The sequence below is a fragment of the Pipistrellus kuhlii genome, unplaced genomic scaffold (assembly GCF_014108245.1).
Source record: "Pipistrellus kuhlii isolate mPipKuh1 unplaced genomic scaffold, mPipKuh1.p scaffold_m20_p_3, whole genome shotgun sequence".
In the NCBI taxonomy this organism is placed as follows: Eukaryota; Metazoa; Chordata; class Mammalia; order Chiroptera; family Vespertilionidae; genus Pipistrellus; species Pipistrellus kuhlii.
In genome coordinates this window covers 66,741,416-66,760,022 of record NW_023425529.1, presented here as the reverse complement: position 1 = coordinate 66,760,022, position 18,607 = coordinate 66,741,416, and the positions used below count along the sequence as shown (strand labels likewise).

At 42.7% G+C, this 18,607-nt stretch overlaps 1 protein-coding gene across 1 annotated transcript in view; it reads left to right on the top strand.

The window, feature by feature from the left end:
• Window positions 1–1,400: 1,400 nt before the first annotated feature.
• PAWR (pro-apoptotic WT1 regulator) overlaps window positions 1,401–18,607 on the top strand; it is a 107,251-nt gene continuing 90,044 nt past the window's right edge. Inside the window, exon 1 of the mRNA XM_036454730.2 lies at window positions 1,401–2,025. Coding sequence (XP_036310623.1) covers window positions 1,552–2,025 — 474 coding nt within the window. The 5' untranslated portion in view covers window positions 1,401–1,551. The remainder of the gene's footprint in view (window positions 2,026–18,607) is intronic.

Here is an 18,607-nt window from a genome sequence, read left to right as displayed (position 1 = left end):
CCGTCTTCTCAGGTGCTTGTCAGCCTGCCCAGCCCGGTGCAGAAAGCTTAGATGACATGCACCCGAGGATAAGATTTACCTTAAGGATAGAAAAATAGTGCGATTAATAGAAAAAATAGAAGCAATCACCGCTCATATCCAATTAGTGTCAGTGCAGCTTCAGTGCTTTTGCACTAAGTTCACTATTTGCAAAGAGGAGGTGTCCAGGCAGGGTGAAGAAGAAAACTCGAAATAGGATTGAGACAGCCTGTGCAACACACAGTCGAAATGTTTCTCATGGAAGCCTAAGATCACAGTAAACTCTTGATACCGCACTGTCCACTTAAGTCCCTGCTTTTAGGTAACCTTTTAGGTGACACTTTTCTTACAAGGGGCGGTGCTGGGCTTGCTTCACTTCTTTCTGTGCTGCCCCTGCCACCCTAGGACCTCTGAAAAGGGGCGGCGAGGAGGAGCGGGACACGAGCGCTCTTCCCCTCCCGGCTACTCAGGCCCTGAATCATCCATCCCAAGCGGACGGACTCTCCCCCCAGCCTTTCTCTCCAAGAATCCGTCTTGTACTTAAAAGGAAAAATGGTAGGAGGCGGAGAGGCGGGGAAGCGGAGCAGGGCGCGGGGCGCGGACAGCCCTTCCCGCCCCTGGACCCCCGGCGCCGCGAGGCCGGCCGCCCGGGGCCGGAGCCAGGAATGTGCGGTCCGGGCGCCGGCGGGCGCCGCGCACCTGAGCGCCGGGGCGGGGCGGACCCACCCCCGCGGCCGCGCCCTCCGCCCCTCGGCCCTTTCCGCCAGCTCCTTCGGCGGCGCTCGGCTCCCAGCCCGCCCCTCGCTCCTTCCCTCGTTCCCTTACTCCCTCCCTGCGTCCCTCCCTCCCAGCCCGGCAGAGCCCGGGGCTCCGGACGGCCGCTCGGTACGTTTGGCGCGGCCGCCCGGCTCACCTGGGAGCCCGGCCCCCGCCCCGCGCCGCACCCCCAAACCGGTCCCAGGTACGGGCTGCCCGCGCCCCGGCCCGTCCTGACCCGCTGGACGGACATCCGACGTCCGGCGTCCCCGCTCCGCGCCGGGCCAGGGATGGGGGCGCCGGTGGCGGGGACCCGACCGGGAGCGCGGGAGACGCGCCGGGCCGACAGGTGGCGGGGTCTGCGCGGGGCCCGGCCGCCGCGGCGCGGCCCGGCGTGGACGGGGCGGACGGGGCGGGCGGGCGGGCGGGGCGGGGCGGGGCCGGGCCTGTCCCCGCCCCTCGGGGCGGGCTCGCGGCCGCCGTGTAGGTGTGACGGGGAGCCGCGCAGGTTGGGGACTCGGCGGCCGCTCGCCGGCGGGACTGGTGGGCGCTCCGGCGAGGGCTGCGGTGGGCGCTGCGCGGGGCGCTCCCTCCGGCGGCGCGGGCACCTCACGCTCCCTCCCGCCTGTGTTTCCCCGCAGACCCGGCGGCTGCGGACCGAGCAGCCCGCGCCCGGCGGTGTCCGCTCGTCTGTGCGGGGCCGCGCGGAGGAGGCGGCGGCGGCGGCCGGGGCCGGGGGGCGGCCGGAGGTGAGCGCCCGGCCGGCCCGCGGCGAACATGGCGACCGGTGGCTACCGGGCGGGCGGCGGCGGCAGCAGCACCACGGACTTCCTGGAGGAGTGGAAGGCGAAGCGGGAGAAGCTGCGCGCCAAGCAGAACCCCCCGGGCCCCGCCGCCCCGGGCGGGGGCGGCAGCGACGCGGCGGGGAAGCCCCCGGCGGCGGCCAGCGCGGGCCCCGAGCTCAACAACAACCTCGCGGGCGGCGCGGCCGCACCTGCCGCCGCGGGGGGCGTGAACTGCGCGGCCGGCCCGGGCCCGCGGCGGCCGGAGGAGGAGCCCCCCGCCGCCGCCGCCGCCGCCGCCGCCGCGGGGGCCCCGCCGGCCCGGGGCGAAGAGGAGGAGCGGGACGGCGCCCCCGAGAAGGGCAAGAGCTCGGGCCCCAGTGCCCGCAAAGGCAAAGGGCAGATCGAGAAGAGGAAGCTGCGGGAGAAGCGGCGCTCCACCGGCGTGGTCAACATCCCCGCGGCCGAGGTGAGCGGGGCGGGGCGGGGGCGCGGCCGGGCCGGGCGGGGGCTGCCGCCTCCCCCATCGGCCTCCGGGGCTCTGGGTCCCGCGCCCGGAGCTTCTGCTGTCGCTCCCGCCGCTCGTCCTCCCGGGCAGGCAGGCAGGGAGGCGGGCAGAGGTGATGGAGTTTTATCCGAACCAGCGCTTCCCGGGAAGTTCCCCGAACCCCGCCGCGCACGTGCTCCGCCGGCGGAGCTCTGCGGCCCGGGCTCCGCTCTGACGGCGCTGGCAGCACAGCTCCTGGCGCCGGAGCTCGCTCGCTCAGACTTGTGTTTTTGTTTTTCATGCTTGGTCAGTTAGAAAAAAATTGATTAATGGTGATGACGACAGATTCTATTGAGTTTCTCACGTGTCGTCCGGCTCAAATGATCAGATTGTTTATCTCCTCTCTTAGCAGTGTTCAGTAGCACCTGCAAAGGGAAAGAAGCCTTAGCCTGAGTGTATCCCAGACAGCTTTGTCTTCCACTTTGTCTTCCAAGATGAGTGTGACCAAGTGAATATATGCGCTTTCCAACGCACACGCACGCACACACACACACTCACACGCACGCACACTTTTTTTTGTCCTGAGTAATATTTAGGACAATAGGAACGCTGTAGCAACTCATTTTTATTTATTTATTTATTTATTTATTTATTTATTTATTTTTTCTGAGACGCTCTCTCCTCGACTTAAGTATTTGGCTCTGTGTTCTGGAAAACATTTGTGGTAAGGTTGTTTTTTTGTGTGTGTGTGTGTTTTTTTTTTTAGCAATCTCAAAACATTTCTGCAGGCTGTAGCATCTTTCCATTAGAGTGACTGGGGAAACATTTTTACTTAGTGAATAGCTGCACCGCTTTACCCACAACAAAACAAAACAAAGCAATTCTATACAAATGTTGATTCTATAGTAGCTCACAGGTTTTGGGAAGTGAATCAGCCACCTTGCTTCATCCAAAGTAGTCAGTTGCATCTTTTTTCTCATTGGCTCTTTAGGTTTTACTTTTTTTTTTTTTTTTTTAAACTCCTGGTCTTCAGTTCATTCAACTTTGACACCAAGAAGATAGTAAGGGTTACTTAACTTTAATTGTGGTTCAAGTAAAAGCATTGGCATTAAGTTAGAGCTTATATCAAACATACCCATATTTTTAAGTCTGAATATGATTTCCGCCCCTGGAAAACCAGTTTGTCTTTGAAGGGTATATTTTTTGAGTGTTTCAGGGAGATTTTTATCAGGCAGCAAAACTGTTCACTGTGGTTTGCTACTTGCACAAAAGATCTGTTATTCATTAAATTGTTTAAGAAGGAATTCTAAAAGTGGTAATCAAATTTCTAGTGTTTTTTTTTTTTTTTGGTTTGTTTAGTTATAAATATGAAGATTAAGGGGAAACTGAAGACAAGGCTTTGGAAAAACTACATTCCTCAACTTATTTTTAAAAGTAGCTGAAGGTCCAAATAAAAGAACTTGTCATTTTCAGTCTTTTCCTCATTATTCATCTGACAGGGTTCTTATTTGGGAAATACATTGTCAGATGTTAGATTTCGTTATTTATCTGGCTGCTTGTGCTAAAAAGATACATTTTTGTTTTATTTTAACAAGGGTAATGTTTACTGAGGGAAATAAGTATGGTGTATCTTGTGAGATCCTAAGAAACATCCTTTGTTAGTACTTCTGCTTCGGGTAAGGAACATAGTGCTGAGAATGTAGATGACTCCCCATTACAATTGAGTCTAATACTCTGGAATGTTTTTCATTTGGGTGTTGGCAACTCCTAAATTTAATCTTCCTTAAAAACAAACAACCCAGGGTACCATTTTTTTTTTGTCTGTGGAATTTGAACCTTTTTTATTGAATGGGGCATTGAGGACTGCTTTCTTTTTGTGGTTACTATGGCTCTGTTTCATGCTGTAGGACTCAACAAAACACGGTCATGTTTTACCATAGTATCTAATTAGCAGGCATGCTTCTTAATACCTCCTCCCCATGTTTTCAGTTTAAAAAAACAACAACAATTGAAATCTTTGAGATTATTTTAGTAGTGGTAAAAGATATGGCTCAAAAGGTGAACCATTTTCATATCTTTTGCTTATTGACTTAGAATTTGTGACACTCATTTCTATTAGTTATTTCAACATTGAGAAAACCAGATACGGAGCTTTGTGGGCGATACTATACTTAGCACTCCTGGTTTAAAAAGTTAATATGATATTTTGCAATTTTTTTAGGTATCAAAGCAGAAAACCACCAATCTGTCAGTATTCAAAAATAGACTTGTATTAGTATATATAGTGTTGAGTAAGATTTATTTTCAAACCCTATTCCCAACCAAGTTTATATTAGATTAGCATGTAATTTGTATGCAAATAGCCTATTTTAGTGATTGATGAACAGCAAGTACCATCAAGAAGTGTTTATTAAGCATGTGTGACACATTTGTTATGACTTTAATTAATTCATTTTACTAACTACTAACTATTATAAGTTGTTACAAAGGTACCTGACAGCAGCTAAATATACCAGAAGCAACTAGAAAGTACATTAGGAAGGAAGCAGGTCAAAAACTGAAAGCAGTGGCTGAAGATAAAATACTGGGTGGATACTGGGTCTGATGACTGTAATAAAAAGTGCAAATTTACAGATGCTTATTAGTGAGATAAACTTTAAATCTCATTTACAAAGAGATTTTTTTTTAAAGCTTTTTTTTTAGTTTTTTTTTTTTTTTTTTTTTTTTTTTTTTTTTAAAGGGGGTTAAGGATAGTCCATATTGGATATTGGATATGACATACTTTCTGCCAATGATTATTGTATTTTTATTAGATCAGTCAGATACTTACTACATGTATGTATCCAGGTAATATCATTAGCATTGTGATGAAAAGAAGAAGTAGAAAGACTGTATCTAGGAAGAAAGCTAAGGCATCCTATGTATTAAAGAGCTAATATGCTAATTAGCAGAACAACCTTCCAGACGAAGCTGGGACTTCGAGGACCAAGCAACCAGAATTACAGAGCCCCTTGCATGAATTTCATGCATCGGGCCTCTAGAAATTACATGAAAAACTTAGGAACTGAGTTAGTTTAAAAGTCATATTAATAGTTTCAATTAATTGCTTACAAGAAATACTGTGTGTTTAAGGGGAAGAGTTGATTGGCTGAGAGAAGCTATTGAAGGTGAGGGTCTTGAGCTAAGTCTCATGTTTCTATACCCATATATTCATACATACATGTATACATACCTGTTGTGTAGTATTTTAAAAGAGTGCAGTGGTACTTACTGTGGCAGCACATTATTATCATGTGAGGATCTTTACAAAATATGTTCTTGTGCTGATTACTTTTGCCCTCTTCCTCCCTGACCCCCTCATGATTTAGTGGGTTTGGGATGGATCCCAGGCAATAATATTTTGATAAGCTTCCCATGTGATTCTAATGTGAGTCAAGGTTAAGAACTATTGGGCTGCAGTCCGGGATTCAGAAATGAATAGGACACAGGTCTTATCCACAAGGGACTCCCAAGTAATAAAGGCAGTAATGGTAAATACAGTGTTAAAGTACAGCCTGTTTCCTGAGCGGGGAACATAACTCAATGAGGAAGGATATGTTTGAGGAAGATTTCCTAGATAGTTATATACCCCTGCTTTCAGAGTGCTTGTTATTGCTGTTGAGTAGGTTGCATGAATGGGTTAACAGATGATTGCCGTAGAAAATAAACTCTAATAGGTAGAACTCAACTGACGCTAAGGTTTTTATTTAAATAGAAAAGGTAACATATATTGGAACATGGATTTCATAGGAGTTGGCTAAAGTACTTTATGTGTTGTCTTAATGCTCACAGCAATCCAATGTGGTAGTTTATTTACTCTTTTCCCATTTCCAGAGGAAGTAAAATGGATGCTTAGAGAGTTTAAAATGACTCTTGATCACATAGAGGAATATTTTAAAAGTGTGTGTGTGTGTGTGTGTGTGTGTGTGTGTGTGTGTGTGTCTAGAGGAGGGGAGTTTTAAAGAATTAACCTGCCTTTCATTATTTACCTTGTTTCCCTGGATTTTTTAAAATAACTTTTTATTAGAGTTATCTTAAATAATTTAAACATCTAAATGGGGAAAACAGTGAAAAGTATGGAATTGAATAGAACTTAAGGTCAAATTTGTAGGCTCAGAGATTGCTTTTGGGCCTCTAATCTATAGTTTGCTTGGTAAAAATTTGCCAGGCCATCAGCAAAATTTGATGCTGTTTTTGGCTAGCAATCAGAAAGTGTGGATCTTTGATTTTACTTGAGTGATATGTTGTTCTGTCAAGGTGGGGTTTTAACACCTCCATAGTTTAAAGGAGATTTTTAAATGAGCAAAATGTAAGTAATTATTCATATTTGTTGAACATTATATTGGACAAGTTCCACTTAGTAAACTTTATAAATCCAGGTAGATTAAGAAATGCCATTTGGAATGCCCATTATATTCCAGACTGTCTACCTACCTGTCTATGTGGTGAGTCAGGGGAGGAACTAATAGTGAGTCAGAGTTGGAAAAATATAGCATAAACACTGAGGTTGCTTAATAAGATATAAGCCAGACTTTCCTAAATGTTTTACTTCATTGATAAAGTAAATTGAATTTTAAAAAAATATATTTTATTGATTTTTTTACAGAGAGGAAGAGAGAGGTAGAAACATCGATGAGAGAGTATCATAGACCAGCTGCCTCTTGCACACCCCCTACTGGGGATGCGCCCACAACCAACGTACATGCCCTTGACCGGAATCGAACCCAGGACCTTTCAGTCCGCAGGCCGATGCTCTATCCACTGAGTCAAACCGGTTTCAGCTGAAATTTTAATATTATGATTTATAGTGAGTTGTCTAAGATGAGATGCTTTTTTTGCCATAAAAATAATTATGTAAATAGAGTAGATGACATTTATGGTGTGCTTTATTAAGTGCCAGGCACTTTTCTAAGGACTTTACATATATTGATTCACAACCTTAAGGGAATATGGGGGCCTGCTGAGAGGGTGAGTTTATGGTAAAAAGAAGAGTAGAGATAGTCTGCCTTCAAAGTCTGGTGCTTAATGTTATTATATTCTAGAGGAGGGGTGTTGAACTCAATCAGATAAGGGGCCAAAATCTAAAATCCAGCCTAAATCACGGGCCGAATGGTTTACTGAACAGTCATAAACTGTCATTGTGATGGAAACGCAGCGAAGTGCAGTGATGACAGCGCGGTGCGGGCCACATTGCAAGGCCTGGCAGGACGGATTTGGCCCGCGGGCCTTGTGTTTGACACATGTGTCTAGAGACTTGATGCACTAATTCATGTAGGGGTGGGGTCCCTTGGCCTGGCTGGAGATCAAGGCTACGAGGGGGGCCGGTTAGCTGGGTGGGGGAGAGGAGGAGGGGCCATGGGAGGTTGGCTTTGGGAGCACACTACCACCAGGGGAAGCTCCTGCGTTGAGCATCTGCCCCCTGGTGGTCAGTGCACATCGTAGCAATTGGTTGACCGGCTGCTCCACTCGTTTGGTCATAAGGGTTGCTGAGGCTTTTATATGTATTGATTAGTTTATTATATGCTATATTCTGAGTTTAATAAATACAAAAAATATTTTAGTAAAATATAAGATAATATGTTGCTATAGAATTTGAAAATGGCCATATTATAAAAACAGATGAAGTGGGACTTTATTGGAAAAATTTAGCAAGTAAACAAATTAGCATTGGCATTAAAATTCTTATTTAAAATCTTTATTAAGCTAGTGGCCTGGCAGGGGTTGATGGGGGATCTCAGGCCATGCCCCCCACCCAGCGGGGCTTGACAGAGGATCTCAGGCCATGTCCCCCACTTGGTGGGGCTTGCCTGGGAACTTCAAGACATGCCCCCTGCCCTGGTCTGGGCTGGGTGTCCTCAGGCCATGCCAGTGGACCTGAGGCTACGACCCCTTCCCGGTGGGACTTGACACGGGTGGGACTGGCCAGGTCTGGATCTAGACCAAGGGGGGCGGGGCATGCGATTTTGAGGTGCATGTAGGTGGGCGGGGACTTGACTCTGGATCCCGTGGTGAGCCCCAGACTCTGACAAGAGGAAGGTTTTCATATACATTTTACGAATTTTCTTTCATCTTTGACACTTCTATTATAGAGAAGGGGCAAATAGCAATATTAAATTATTTCCTCTAGTTAATCCCCTTTTAATGTGCACGGATTTTGTGCACTGGGCCACTAGTTATATACATACTTCAAAATAGGGCCTTCAGACCATCGACTGTTGTTTTGTTGGCTGTTATTTTTGACAATGTAAGGGAAAAGAGGTCAGTGCCCCTGACTAAACAGTCAGGTATTACAAAAATTCTTGCTGTACACTGGTTGAAAATCGATGATCTAATCGTTTGGAAACTTTGAGTCAGAGCACAAATGGTGTTTTAGACCACTTACAGTCTTAGTATGTTATTGGATTAGTGTCCTAAAAGCTGTGTGTAGTTGGAGTGGGGGGGCACTACCTGTATTTCCTCAGAATGCTGTTTACTGAGGTTCATTTCAATCTGGTAGAGGGGAGGGATTATCTGAGTAATTTTAACATATTCTTGAGTAATTCTTATACACACTGAATTTTAGGAAGAACTGACTTAAATTTTAGGAAGAACTGGTTTACTGATATCTCACATGAAATTGATACTATTATCTAACAGGATTGTTATATAAACCAAATCAAATAATATTTGTAAAATGTTCTAAAGATAACCAAATGATGTTATAGTTGCTGTACAGGTTACAATGATAGTTGTTTTTTGATGTCTAATGGAAATTTCTTATTGGGATGTTACACATCTCATTTTTCCTTCTAATTAAACTTTATAGATATTCTAACAGACAACTTGATTTATTTGGAAATTCTTGTACCTTACAAACATTTACGTAACAGTCATATTGCATATATAATGTAAAACATTTATTTCTTGCCCAGAATTTGTTAGAAGCTTAGACTACTGAAAAAAGCCTCTAATAATCTATTTTGGCTGATACAAGTATTGCTGCTCAGGCTTTTTGTTCATGTGTTTTCATTTGCATAAAATATCTCTTTTCATTCCTTTACTTTTAGTCTGCTTGTGTCTTTAGATCTGAAGTGGGTCTCTTGTAGGCAGCATATACACAGGGTTCTTTTTTGGGGGGGGAGGAGGTAAATTTAGCCATGCTGTGTCTTTTGATTGGAGCATTTCATCTATTTACATTTAAAGTAATTGTTGATAGGTGTTAGCTATTGCCATTTTATTGTTTTCTGATTATTTTTATAGTTCTTTTCTCTTATTCTCTTGCTCTGTTTTATAGGTTGATGATTTTCTATGGTGCTATATTTGGGTTCATTTCTCTTTATTTCTTGTAAATCTCCTATAGATTTTTGGTTTGTAGTTACCATGTGCTTCATATATACTAAACTAGGGGTGTCGAACTCAATCAGAGAAGGGGCCAAAATCTAAAATCCAGCCTAAATCGCGGGCCGAATGGTTTACTGAACAGTCATAAACTGTCATTGTGATGGAAACGCAGTGGAGTGCAGTGATGACAGCGCGGTGCAGGCCACATTGCAAGGCCTGGCGGGACGGATTTGGCCCGCGGGCCTTGTGTTTGACACATGTGCACTAAACTATGTTTATAGTAGTCTATTTTAAGTTGATGGTTGTTTAAGTTCCAACACATTCTGAAATCAGTACAGTTTTAATCACCTTTTCCATGTTTATGATTTTATCTTTATTGTTTACTTCTTTTGTGTGTGTGTTTGTGTATATCCCTTAATTTATTGTTGTAATTACACATTATGTTTCTACTTTGTCTTTTAAATTTTGTTTTTTAAGCTTTACTATTTGCTTTTGTTAATGAGCATTTTTTTACTTTCCTATATTTTCTTACTCATATATATTTTAAATATATTTTATTGATTTTTTTTTACAGAGAGGAAGGGAGAGAGATAGTTAGAAACATGGATAAGAGAGAAACATCAATCAGCTGCCTTCTGCACCCCCTTCTCCCCTCCACTGAGGATGTGCCCGCAACCAAGGTACATGCCTTGACCGAAATTGAACCTGGGACATTTCAGTCCGAAGGCCGATGCTCTATCAACTGAGCCAAACCTGTTTCGGTCTCCTTACTCATAATTTAAAAGGACTTCTTAAAGAAACTCCATTAACATTTTTTACAGTACTGGTTTTGTGGTAATGAACTCGTTTAGCTTTTTCTTGTCTGGAAAACTTCATCTCTTCTTTGAATCTAAATGAAAACCTTGCTGGGTAGAGCATGCTTAATTGTAATGCCTTTGAATATTTCTTGCTAGTTCCTTATGGTCTGCAAAGGTTCAGCTAATAGTGTTATGGGAGCTCTCTTTTATGTAATCAACTGCTTTGTTTTAAATGCTGTTTTAGGATTTCTCTTTGTTTTTTAACCTTTGGTATTTTAATTTAGATGTGCTGTGGAATTGGCCATCTTGTTCAGCACTCTATGCACTTACTGGAATTGTATTTCTATTTTTATCATCAGGATTTCAGACATTAGTTCTTCAAATATGTTTTTAATCTTTTGCTCTTTTTCTCCTCCTCCCGTGACGTGGAGTGTTATTAACCTTGGTAGGTCCTTTGAACTATCCTCCTTTTAAAAAATTCTTTCTTTTCTTTTTGCTCTTCCAATTGGGTGTTTTCTGCTACTTCGTCTTCTAGATCTCTGTTTCAGTCCTCTGATTCTTCTGGTTTGCTGTTTATTCCTTCTAATGTATTCATCATTTCAGTTACTGTGTTCTTCATTTCTGACTGGTTCTTTTTTTATGTTTTCTGTCTTCTTGAACCTTTCACTGAGTCCCTATATTCTTTCCCTCAGTTCATTGAGCATCCTTATAACCAGTTTTTTTTTCTTTCTTTCTCCCCCCCCCCCCCCCCCCCCCCCTGTATATGATTGATATCTCATCTCTATTTCATTTAGTTCTTTTTCTGGAGTTTTGCCAAGTTCTTTCATTTGAGACATGTCTTTGTCTCCTCATTTTTGCTGATTCCCCTTGTTTCTATGTATTAGGTCATCTCCCCGTTTTGAGGGAGTGGCCTTACGTAGAAGGTGTCCTGTGGGACTCTGTGGCAGTCTCCCTTCTCACCTGTGCTAGGTGCTCCAGGGGTGTCCCCTGTGTGGGTTGTGTGCGCACTTCTTTGTAGTTGGGCGTCAATTACTGTTGGTATGTCAGTGGGTGGGATTGACTGTCAGGCCGACTGGTTGAGTGGGCTAGCTGTGACCACAGTGGATGAGCTGTTTTGGGTTGACCACATGGAGCAGGAGTTGCTTTAGTGGGGCTCTGGTGCCAGCTGAGTTTGGCTTTTGGGTGTATTGTTCCTGGAGCTGGATAGGTGGTGCACCAGTGTGCTCTGAAGCCAGCTACCAGGTGTGCTGGACCTGGGGCCTCGAAGAAGGGACTTGTTGCAGGCCATGGCCCATTGCTACTTATGCTGGGTTTGGGGCCTCTTGGTAGTAACTCCAATGTATTAGTTATCTGTGGTTGGTTGCTGCTTGGGCTGGGCTTGGAGGCGCTTGGGACAGGCTATGCTGTGAACTGAGCTAGTTGCCACTTGTGCTGGGCTTGGGACCCTTGGTGGGTGCTATTGTGAGCTGAGGCCAACTCTGCCCCTTGCACCAGGCTTGTGGCTGCTTAGTGGAAGCTGTTCCAGGTCAGTACTGGCCACCGCTCATGCCAGGCTTGGATCCAGTTCATGGGAGTTACAATACAAGTTGAGACTAGTTGCCACTGCTGCGTTTGTGGCTGCTAAGCAAGACCTACAAGGCATGCCAAGGCCAGTGATGCTTGTTTGGGGTTTGTGGACCTTTGAGAAATTTTGGGAAAGTCCGCAGGCTGAGCTGAGGCAGGCTGTGTTGAAAAGCTGCTAAGAGGCTGAGATGGAGTAAGTTGTGTGAAGGGAGGTGGTCTCAGGAAATCACTGGGCCAGGGGATATGGTGTTAGCCAGGTTAATGGAGAGCACATATATGGTGCCTGCCAAGTAGGGCCAGCTGTGTAGGAGAATAGTTCAACAAAGAAGTATTGACACATGCCAGCACCTCCATCCCTAGAAAAAGTTGCCCTGATCCTTTGCTTCAGCCCAGCTCCTGAAGTTAGTCAATTTAGTTCCTCCCTGTATGTTCTGGCAATTTTTGAGCTGCTGTCCCTGCACTAGGACTTATAGTGAGTGGGTTTGTGAGTGAGTCTGTGCATGGTCTCTTTAAGACCTGTAGCTCCTTGGTCTCTTGTAACCATTTGTATCTCTAGCACATAATCTCTGCTGTTTTTCACACACAGAGAACATGGGGACCCCTCTTTTCTGCATTGATTCCTGAGTTGGGGAGCTTGGATTCCTCCTCATTGGAGAATACTGCAGCTGAGATATTTCTCTCAATTCTTAATTGCTACACCACGGGTGTGGGGACTGCAGGCTCTGCAGCTCTGCCCCTCCTAGCAGTCCCACATGGTTGTTTTTTTTTTTTTTTTTTAAATATATATTCAGTTATAGGAATTTCGTCTTCAGTTGGCTCTAAGTTAGGGGTGTCGAACTCAATCAGAGAAGGGGCCAAAATCTAAAATCCAGCCTAAATTGCGGGCCGAATGGTTTACTGAACAGTCATAAACTGTCATTGTGATGGAAACGCAGTGGAGTGCAGTGATGACAGCGTGGTGCGGGCCACATTGCAAGGCATGGCAGGACGGATTTGGCCCGCGGGCCTTGTGTTTGACACATGTGCTCTAAGTGATGGTAGTTCTGTAATCTAGTTGTAATTTTGAAGTGTTTGTGGGAGGAGGTGAGCAGAGTTTACCTATTCTGCCACCTTGGCTGTTGTGCTCTTGAGAGTGCAATAATAGTCTCATTTGTTTTAACTCATGTTCAGTTGAAAGAAAATGGGCTGTTGTATTATGAAAGCGAGTATTTTGTTGGGGTTTTGGTGAAAGAACACAACAGAGAGAATTTATGTTAGAGAATATAATTCTGTGACAGCTACAAATTTGTTTGCAAGCTCTTTATATAAATTCTAGGAGACTAACTGATAAGTAAAAATAATAAAACATAATTTGAAACACAATGAAAAAACATCTTTTGTAATAAAATTGACTTCAAAATATACCGTTTAGTATTGTTTATCTATAGTAGTGATTTTCAACTGGTGTTTTGCAAGAATTTTTAAAACATGCAGTATCTGACTATTTAGTCAGAGGCACTGACCTCTTTTTCTTTAGATTGTCAAATAAAGCAAACAATGACAATAGCCATCTAGTGTAAATGAATAAAAATGGCACCTCTGTTTTTGTCAGATTAGTAATTTTAGTAATTTTGTGTGCTATGAGATGAAAAAGATTGAAAATTGATGATCTTTGGGCATGTACACGTACTACTTAATCTTATTTCTTTGGGAAATTTGCAGGTTATATAAAGTATGGAATGATTTTCTATTTTAGAATTTCTTGCAGAATATTTTTCGTAGTATTAAAAAAGAATGGAAATTTCAGTTATGAAGAGCAAAATTAACATTTAGAAAATGGTACTTGAAGAAGAATCTATTTTCTTTGGGAAATTTGCAGGTTATATAAAGTATGGAATGATTTTCTATTTTAGAATTTCTTGCAGAATATTTTTCGTAGTATTAAAAAAGAATGGAAATTTCAGTTATGAAGAGCAAAATTAACATTTAGAAAATGGTACTTGAAGAAGAATCTATACTAATAAAAGGGTAACACATTAATTAGACTGGGACGACCCGATATCTTCTGGATGTCCGACTTCCAGAGGCAGAGGTGGTTAGGGGCCATCAGGCCAGTAGGCAGAGGTGGTTAGGGGCCATCAGGCCAGTAGGCAGAGGTGGTTAGGGGCAATCAGGCAGGCAGGAAGGTAAGCGCTTGGGAGCCAGCGGTCCCAGATTGTGAGAGGGATCCTAGATTGGAGAGGGTGCAGGCCGAACTGAGGAACACTACCCACCTGTGAACCAATTTTGTGCACTGGGCCTCTAGTATGAAATAAAAGTAAGATTATATTAGCTGAAACAAAGAAATTACCTTTAAGTTTCAAATTTTTGATAAGACTGGTATTTTATAATGCATTTATTATTATTTTCTGGTAAGAGTATTTTTTTTTAACATAATGTGTTCAATGTAGTTTCTTCATGGAAACACAAGGAAAGAGAAACATTACCTGTTATCTAATACAAAGTAATGTCTGTTTTCTGTATATCTACATAAAAAATGGGACCATATTAATACATATTCACATATTTAATTATTCATTGTGGGTATTTTTATGATGTTAGTATGATTTCAAAAACAGGAATGGATTTTTTTTTTTTGTGTGTGTGTGTGTGTGTGTGTAAAATACCCATAACATAAAATCTTAACCATTTTTGTACATTAAATTCACATTGTTGTGCAACCATCACAGTTCTCCAGCCTGTAACTCTTTTTATCTGATAAAACTGAAACTCACCCTGACCGGTTTTGCTCATGGTTAGAGCATTGGCCCTTGGACTGCAGGGTTGCGGGTTTGATTCCCATTCAAGGGCAAGTACCTTAATTCCAGGTTCCCCAGCCCCAGTAGGGGTGAATGTGGGAGGCAATCAATCAATGTGCCTCTTTCACATCAGTGCTTCTCTCTTTCTTTGCTTCCTTCCTCCCTTTCAATCTCTCTAAAAATCAATGGAAAAAAATATACATACTGGTGAGAGGATTAAAAACAAAACAAAACAAAAATCCTGAAACACTATACCCATTAAACAATTATTCCCCATTCTACCATCTCAGCATCACCTGGCAACCACTATTATACTTTCTGTTTTTAGCAATGGAAATGTTCGTGCTATTTGATATTAGAATACTGAAGCATTACTTGATTGGGAAAGGACCTTGCTGCTTCTCTGCCCTATTATGTAGCTTTCTTATTGGCAGATAAATAAGTCATCTTAATATAAACAGCTCCTCTTCCCCCACCCCCAACATGCACAAACGTATTGGATATCCTGAAGCATTTTCAAGAAAAGTGTTTGGGTCTTTCAGAATATCTTATAGGTACTATGACTTTCAGATAATTGTGAAAGATGCCCAGAGTTTGTGATTTTTTTTTTAAATCCTCCTTTATACCTTTGATTTTGGTGAAAAATTGGTCATCAGAACTGCAGTAATTATAAGTGTGGGTAAGCTCTTAACGTAACAAGTTCTTAAAACTCACTATGGCATGAAAATCACACAATAAAAACCATAGGGCATATGACAAATTGAGTTTAGGGACATAACACTAAAAAACTTTATCAGTGACATGTAAAAAGAAACTTAATAAAGACAAGAACAATTTTATTCATGTTAAATTGTGAAGAATTACGTAAGTACTATAGTAAATACGACACTTGACCTAAAAAATAATGTAAAGTTTGCCTGGCTGGTGTGGCTCATTGGTTGAGCATTGATTTATGAACCAGGAGGCCATGGTTTGTTCCTATCAGGACATATGCCCCGGTTGCGGTTCAATCCCCAGTGTGGGGCATGCTGGAGGTAGCCAATCAGTGTTTCTCTTTCTTTCATCACTGATGTTTCTATCTCTCTCTTTGAAATCAATAAAAATATAATTAAAATGTTATAAAGTTTGCTTGTACAAGTGGATGTCAAAAGAGTTGAAACTTGTGATGTGTGGAGGAAGGATTATCTGAAATTGGACTGAAAGTGTAGCACCAGGTGTGGATGGGTGTGGCTGTTAACACATGAGTGAACTGAGCTGCCTGGCAGATGTTTGAGACTTGTGCATTTTATGTATTTCTATGTGGCTCAGTTGTGTTTTATGCTTACCTAGTGATTCTTGCAGTTGTACATGAGCAAACGTGAAATTTGTCTCATGCTCAGCATGCTCCCTAATATATTGGTTGCCTTGGAACAAATCCAATTTTCTGAAAAGATGTTACAGTGTTACAAATATATACTCACACGTAAACATCTACCTATATATGCACACCCATTATCCATTTATCCGGAAAAATATAAAACAGTGGCTTGGGGAAGATCTGTTCAAGTAATGAAATGGAGAAAGGGCTAGGGAGCAGACAGTGACTAGAGAAGAGTATACCAATACTGATTGCTAGTGCAGTGGAAAAGGAAATGGATGGAGGGATTTGAGAGTATTTCATTGATATGAAAAGATTATGTAATGATGTTTTGAGCTGGAAAAGTCTTTAGAGATCATCTAGTCCAGTGGTCAGCAAACTCATTAGTCAACAGAGCCAAATATCAACAGTTACAACCATTGAAATTTCTTTTGAGAGCCAATTAAAAAAAAATTGATTTTTTTTACAGAGAGGAAGAGAGTGGGATAGCGTTAGAAACATCGATGAGAGAGAATCATTGATCAGCTGCCTCTTGCACACCCCCTACTGGGGATGTGCCCGCAACCAAGGTACATGCCCTTGACTGGAATGGAACCCGGGACCTTTCAGTCCGCAGTCTGATGCTCTATCCATTGAGCCAAACCAGTTTCGACGAGAGCCAAATTTTTTAAACTTAAACTACTTCTAACGCCACTTCTTCAAAATAGACTTTCCCAGGCTGTGGTATTTTGTGGAAGAGCCACATTCAAGGGGCCAAAGAGCCGCATGTGGCTTGAGAGCCGCAGTTTGCCGACCACGGATCTAGTCCATTATAAAAAAGTATTGACTTGTTTTTTTCAGACTACTTCTGTCTCAAAATTTAAGTTGTATTTCATTCTCAGCTTTCAGCTGAGTATAGCCCAGAACCTAACTACCCTGATACCTTCCCAGAATCTTGCTTATTTTATTCCTTTCTTAAATACTCAGCCTTTCCCTTGGTTAATCTTGCCATGAAGAAATGTGTCCTTAATTCTGCTTCACCTTCAACTTTTTTCCTTATTGCTTATTTTAAATATGTTGTTTTCACCTGAGAACTCCCTCTTCACTGCTCAGTTCCTACTATTTTATGGAAATATATTTCTCTGTGGCTGCTTTCTACTTTCTAATTGTCAAATGTAACTGCATCTTTTATATTTTCAACTTATTTGACTTCACTGTACCATTTGCCCTTACTTCTCTCCCATGGATGCTATAACATTTTTGTAAGATTTTTTTTTTTGGTTGGTGTTATTCAGAAACATTTGAGTACTCTAGGTTCAGTGCTAGATAATATAAAGATTAATTACAAACTCATCAGTCTTTAAGGAACTTCCAGTCTTTCTTCAGAGAAAAACAATGTTTTAGTTTAGGTTGCTATAATAGAATACTATAGACTTGGTGGTTTACAAACAACAAAATGTATTTCTCATTGTTCTGCAGGCTGAAAGGTTGAAAATCAAGGTGGCAGTCGAGTTGATTGATGCCTGGTGAGGGTTTATTTCCTGTTCACTCTGACTCTTCACATTGTGGAAAGAGTGAGAGAATTTTCTGGGGTCTCCTTTATCAGGGCTCTGTCCCATTCATGATGGCTCCATCCTTATACCTGATCTCATCCCAAAGGCCCAACCTTCTAATACCGTCATAGAGGAATTTGGGGGATACACAAATATTCAGTCCATATCGGATAATAAATTATTAGAATTTGGTGTAATAACTATGATGGAGAAAAGAACAAAATACTGAACTAGCTCAGAAGGAAGCCACCAATTACGTAAGAGAGTCAAGGAAGGCTTTGAATAAGATAAAGTATTAAGCCTGGGTCTTGATTGGTAGTATCCCAGTGGAGAGGGGGACAGAGTAACATCCTAGGTAGAGCAAATAGCATGTGTGAAGGCACAGAGCCAGGAAATAATAGCATTCTATCACATGCCAACTGTATGCTGAGCATTGTGCTGGGGGCTTTCCATGCTTTATTTCTAATCTTCACAATAACTCACAAGGTAGATTTTTTATTCCTCATTTTACAGGATGAGGAAGTTGAGCCTCAAAGAAGTTGTAACTTGCCCAGAAGCCAAACTGGCAGAACTTGGATTTAACTTCAGATTTGTGTGGCTGCCAATTAGTGCCCACACATTGGTTATCATTGTTGGAAAGAGAGAGGGGATATAATGTAACAGAGGAAACTTTAATGAGCAGATACTTTATAGTGGGGAACAGTTGTGATAGATCTAAATGTTATGCCAAGGAATTCAGATTCTATTCTGCTGTTCTTTGTTAGTATTGTTGGCTAGGCATTTCCTTCCTCTGTCCATACCTGTTTATACAATAACTCTGACAGCTTCTGGAAGCAAAACGTTTTGCTTGCCTAACATTAAGAGGATTTTCTTGTTCAGAGACAGATATCTATTCAAAAATAGTAATACAAAATCCTGTAAAAAGAAAATGTATATAATAGAATACGTAATTCCAGATTTCCTCATGGGTTAAAATGAGAGAATAGGCTCTAAATAAAATTGTGCCAAGTGGTTCTTTTTATTACAAAAACTAGAGGCCCAGTCCATGAATTCGTGCACAGGTGGGGTCCGGCTAGCCTGCCCTGATTGGGCTGGGCCAGCCGAGGGGAAGGGATGCGGGAGGTTGGCGGACTGACCCCACCCCCTGGTCGAACTCCCAGGTGAGGGGACACTTTGCAT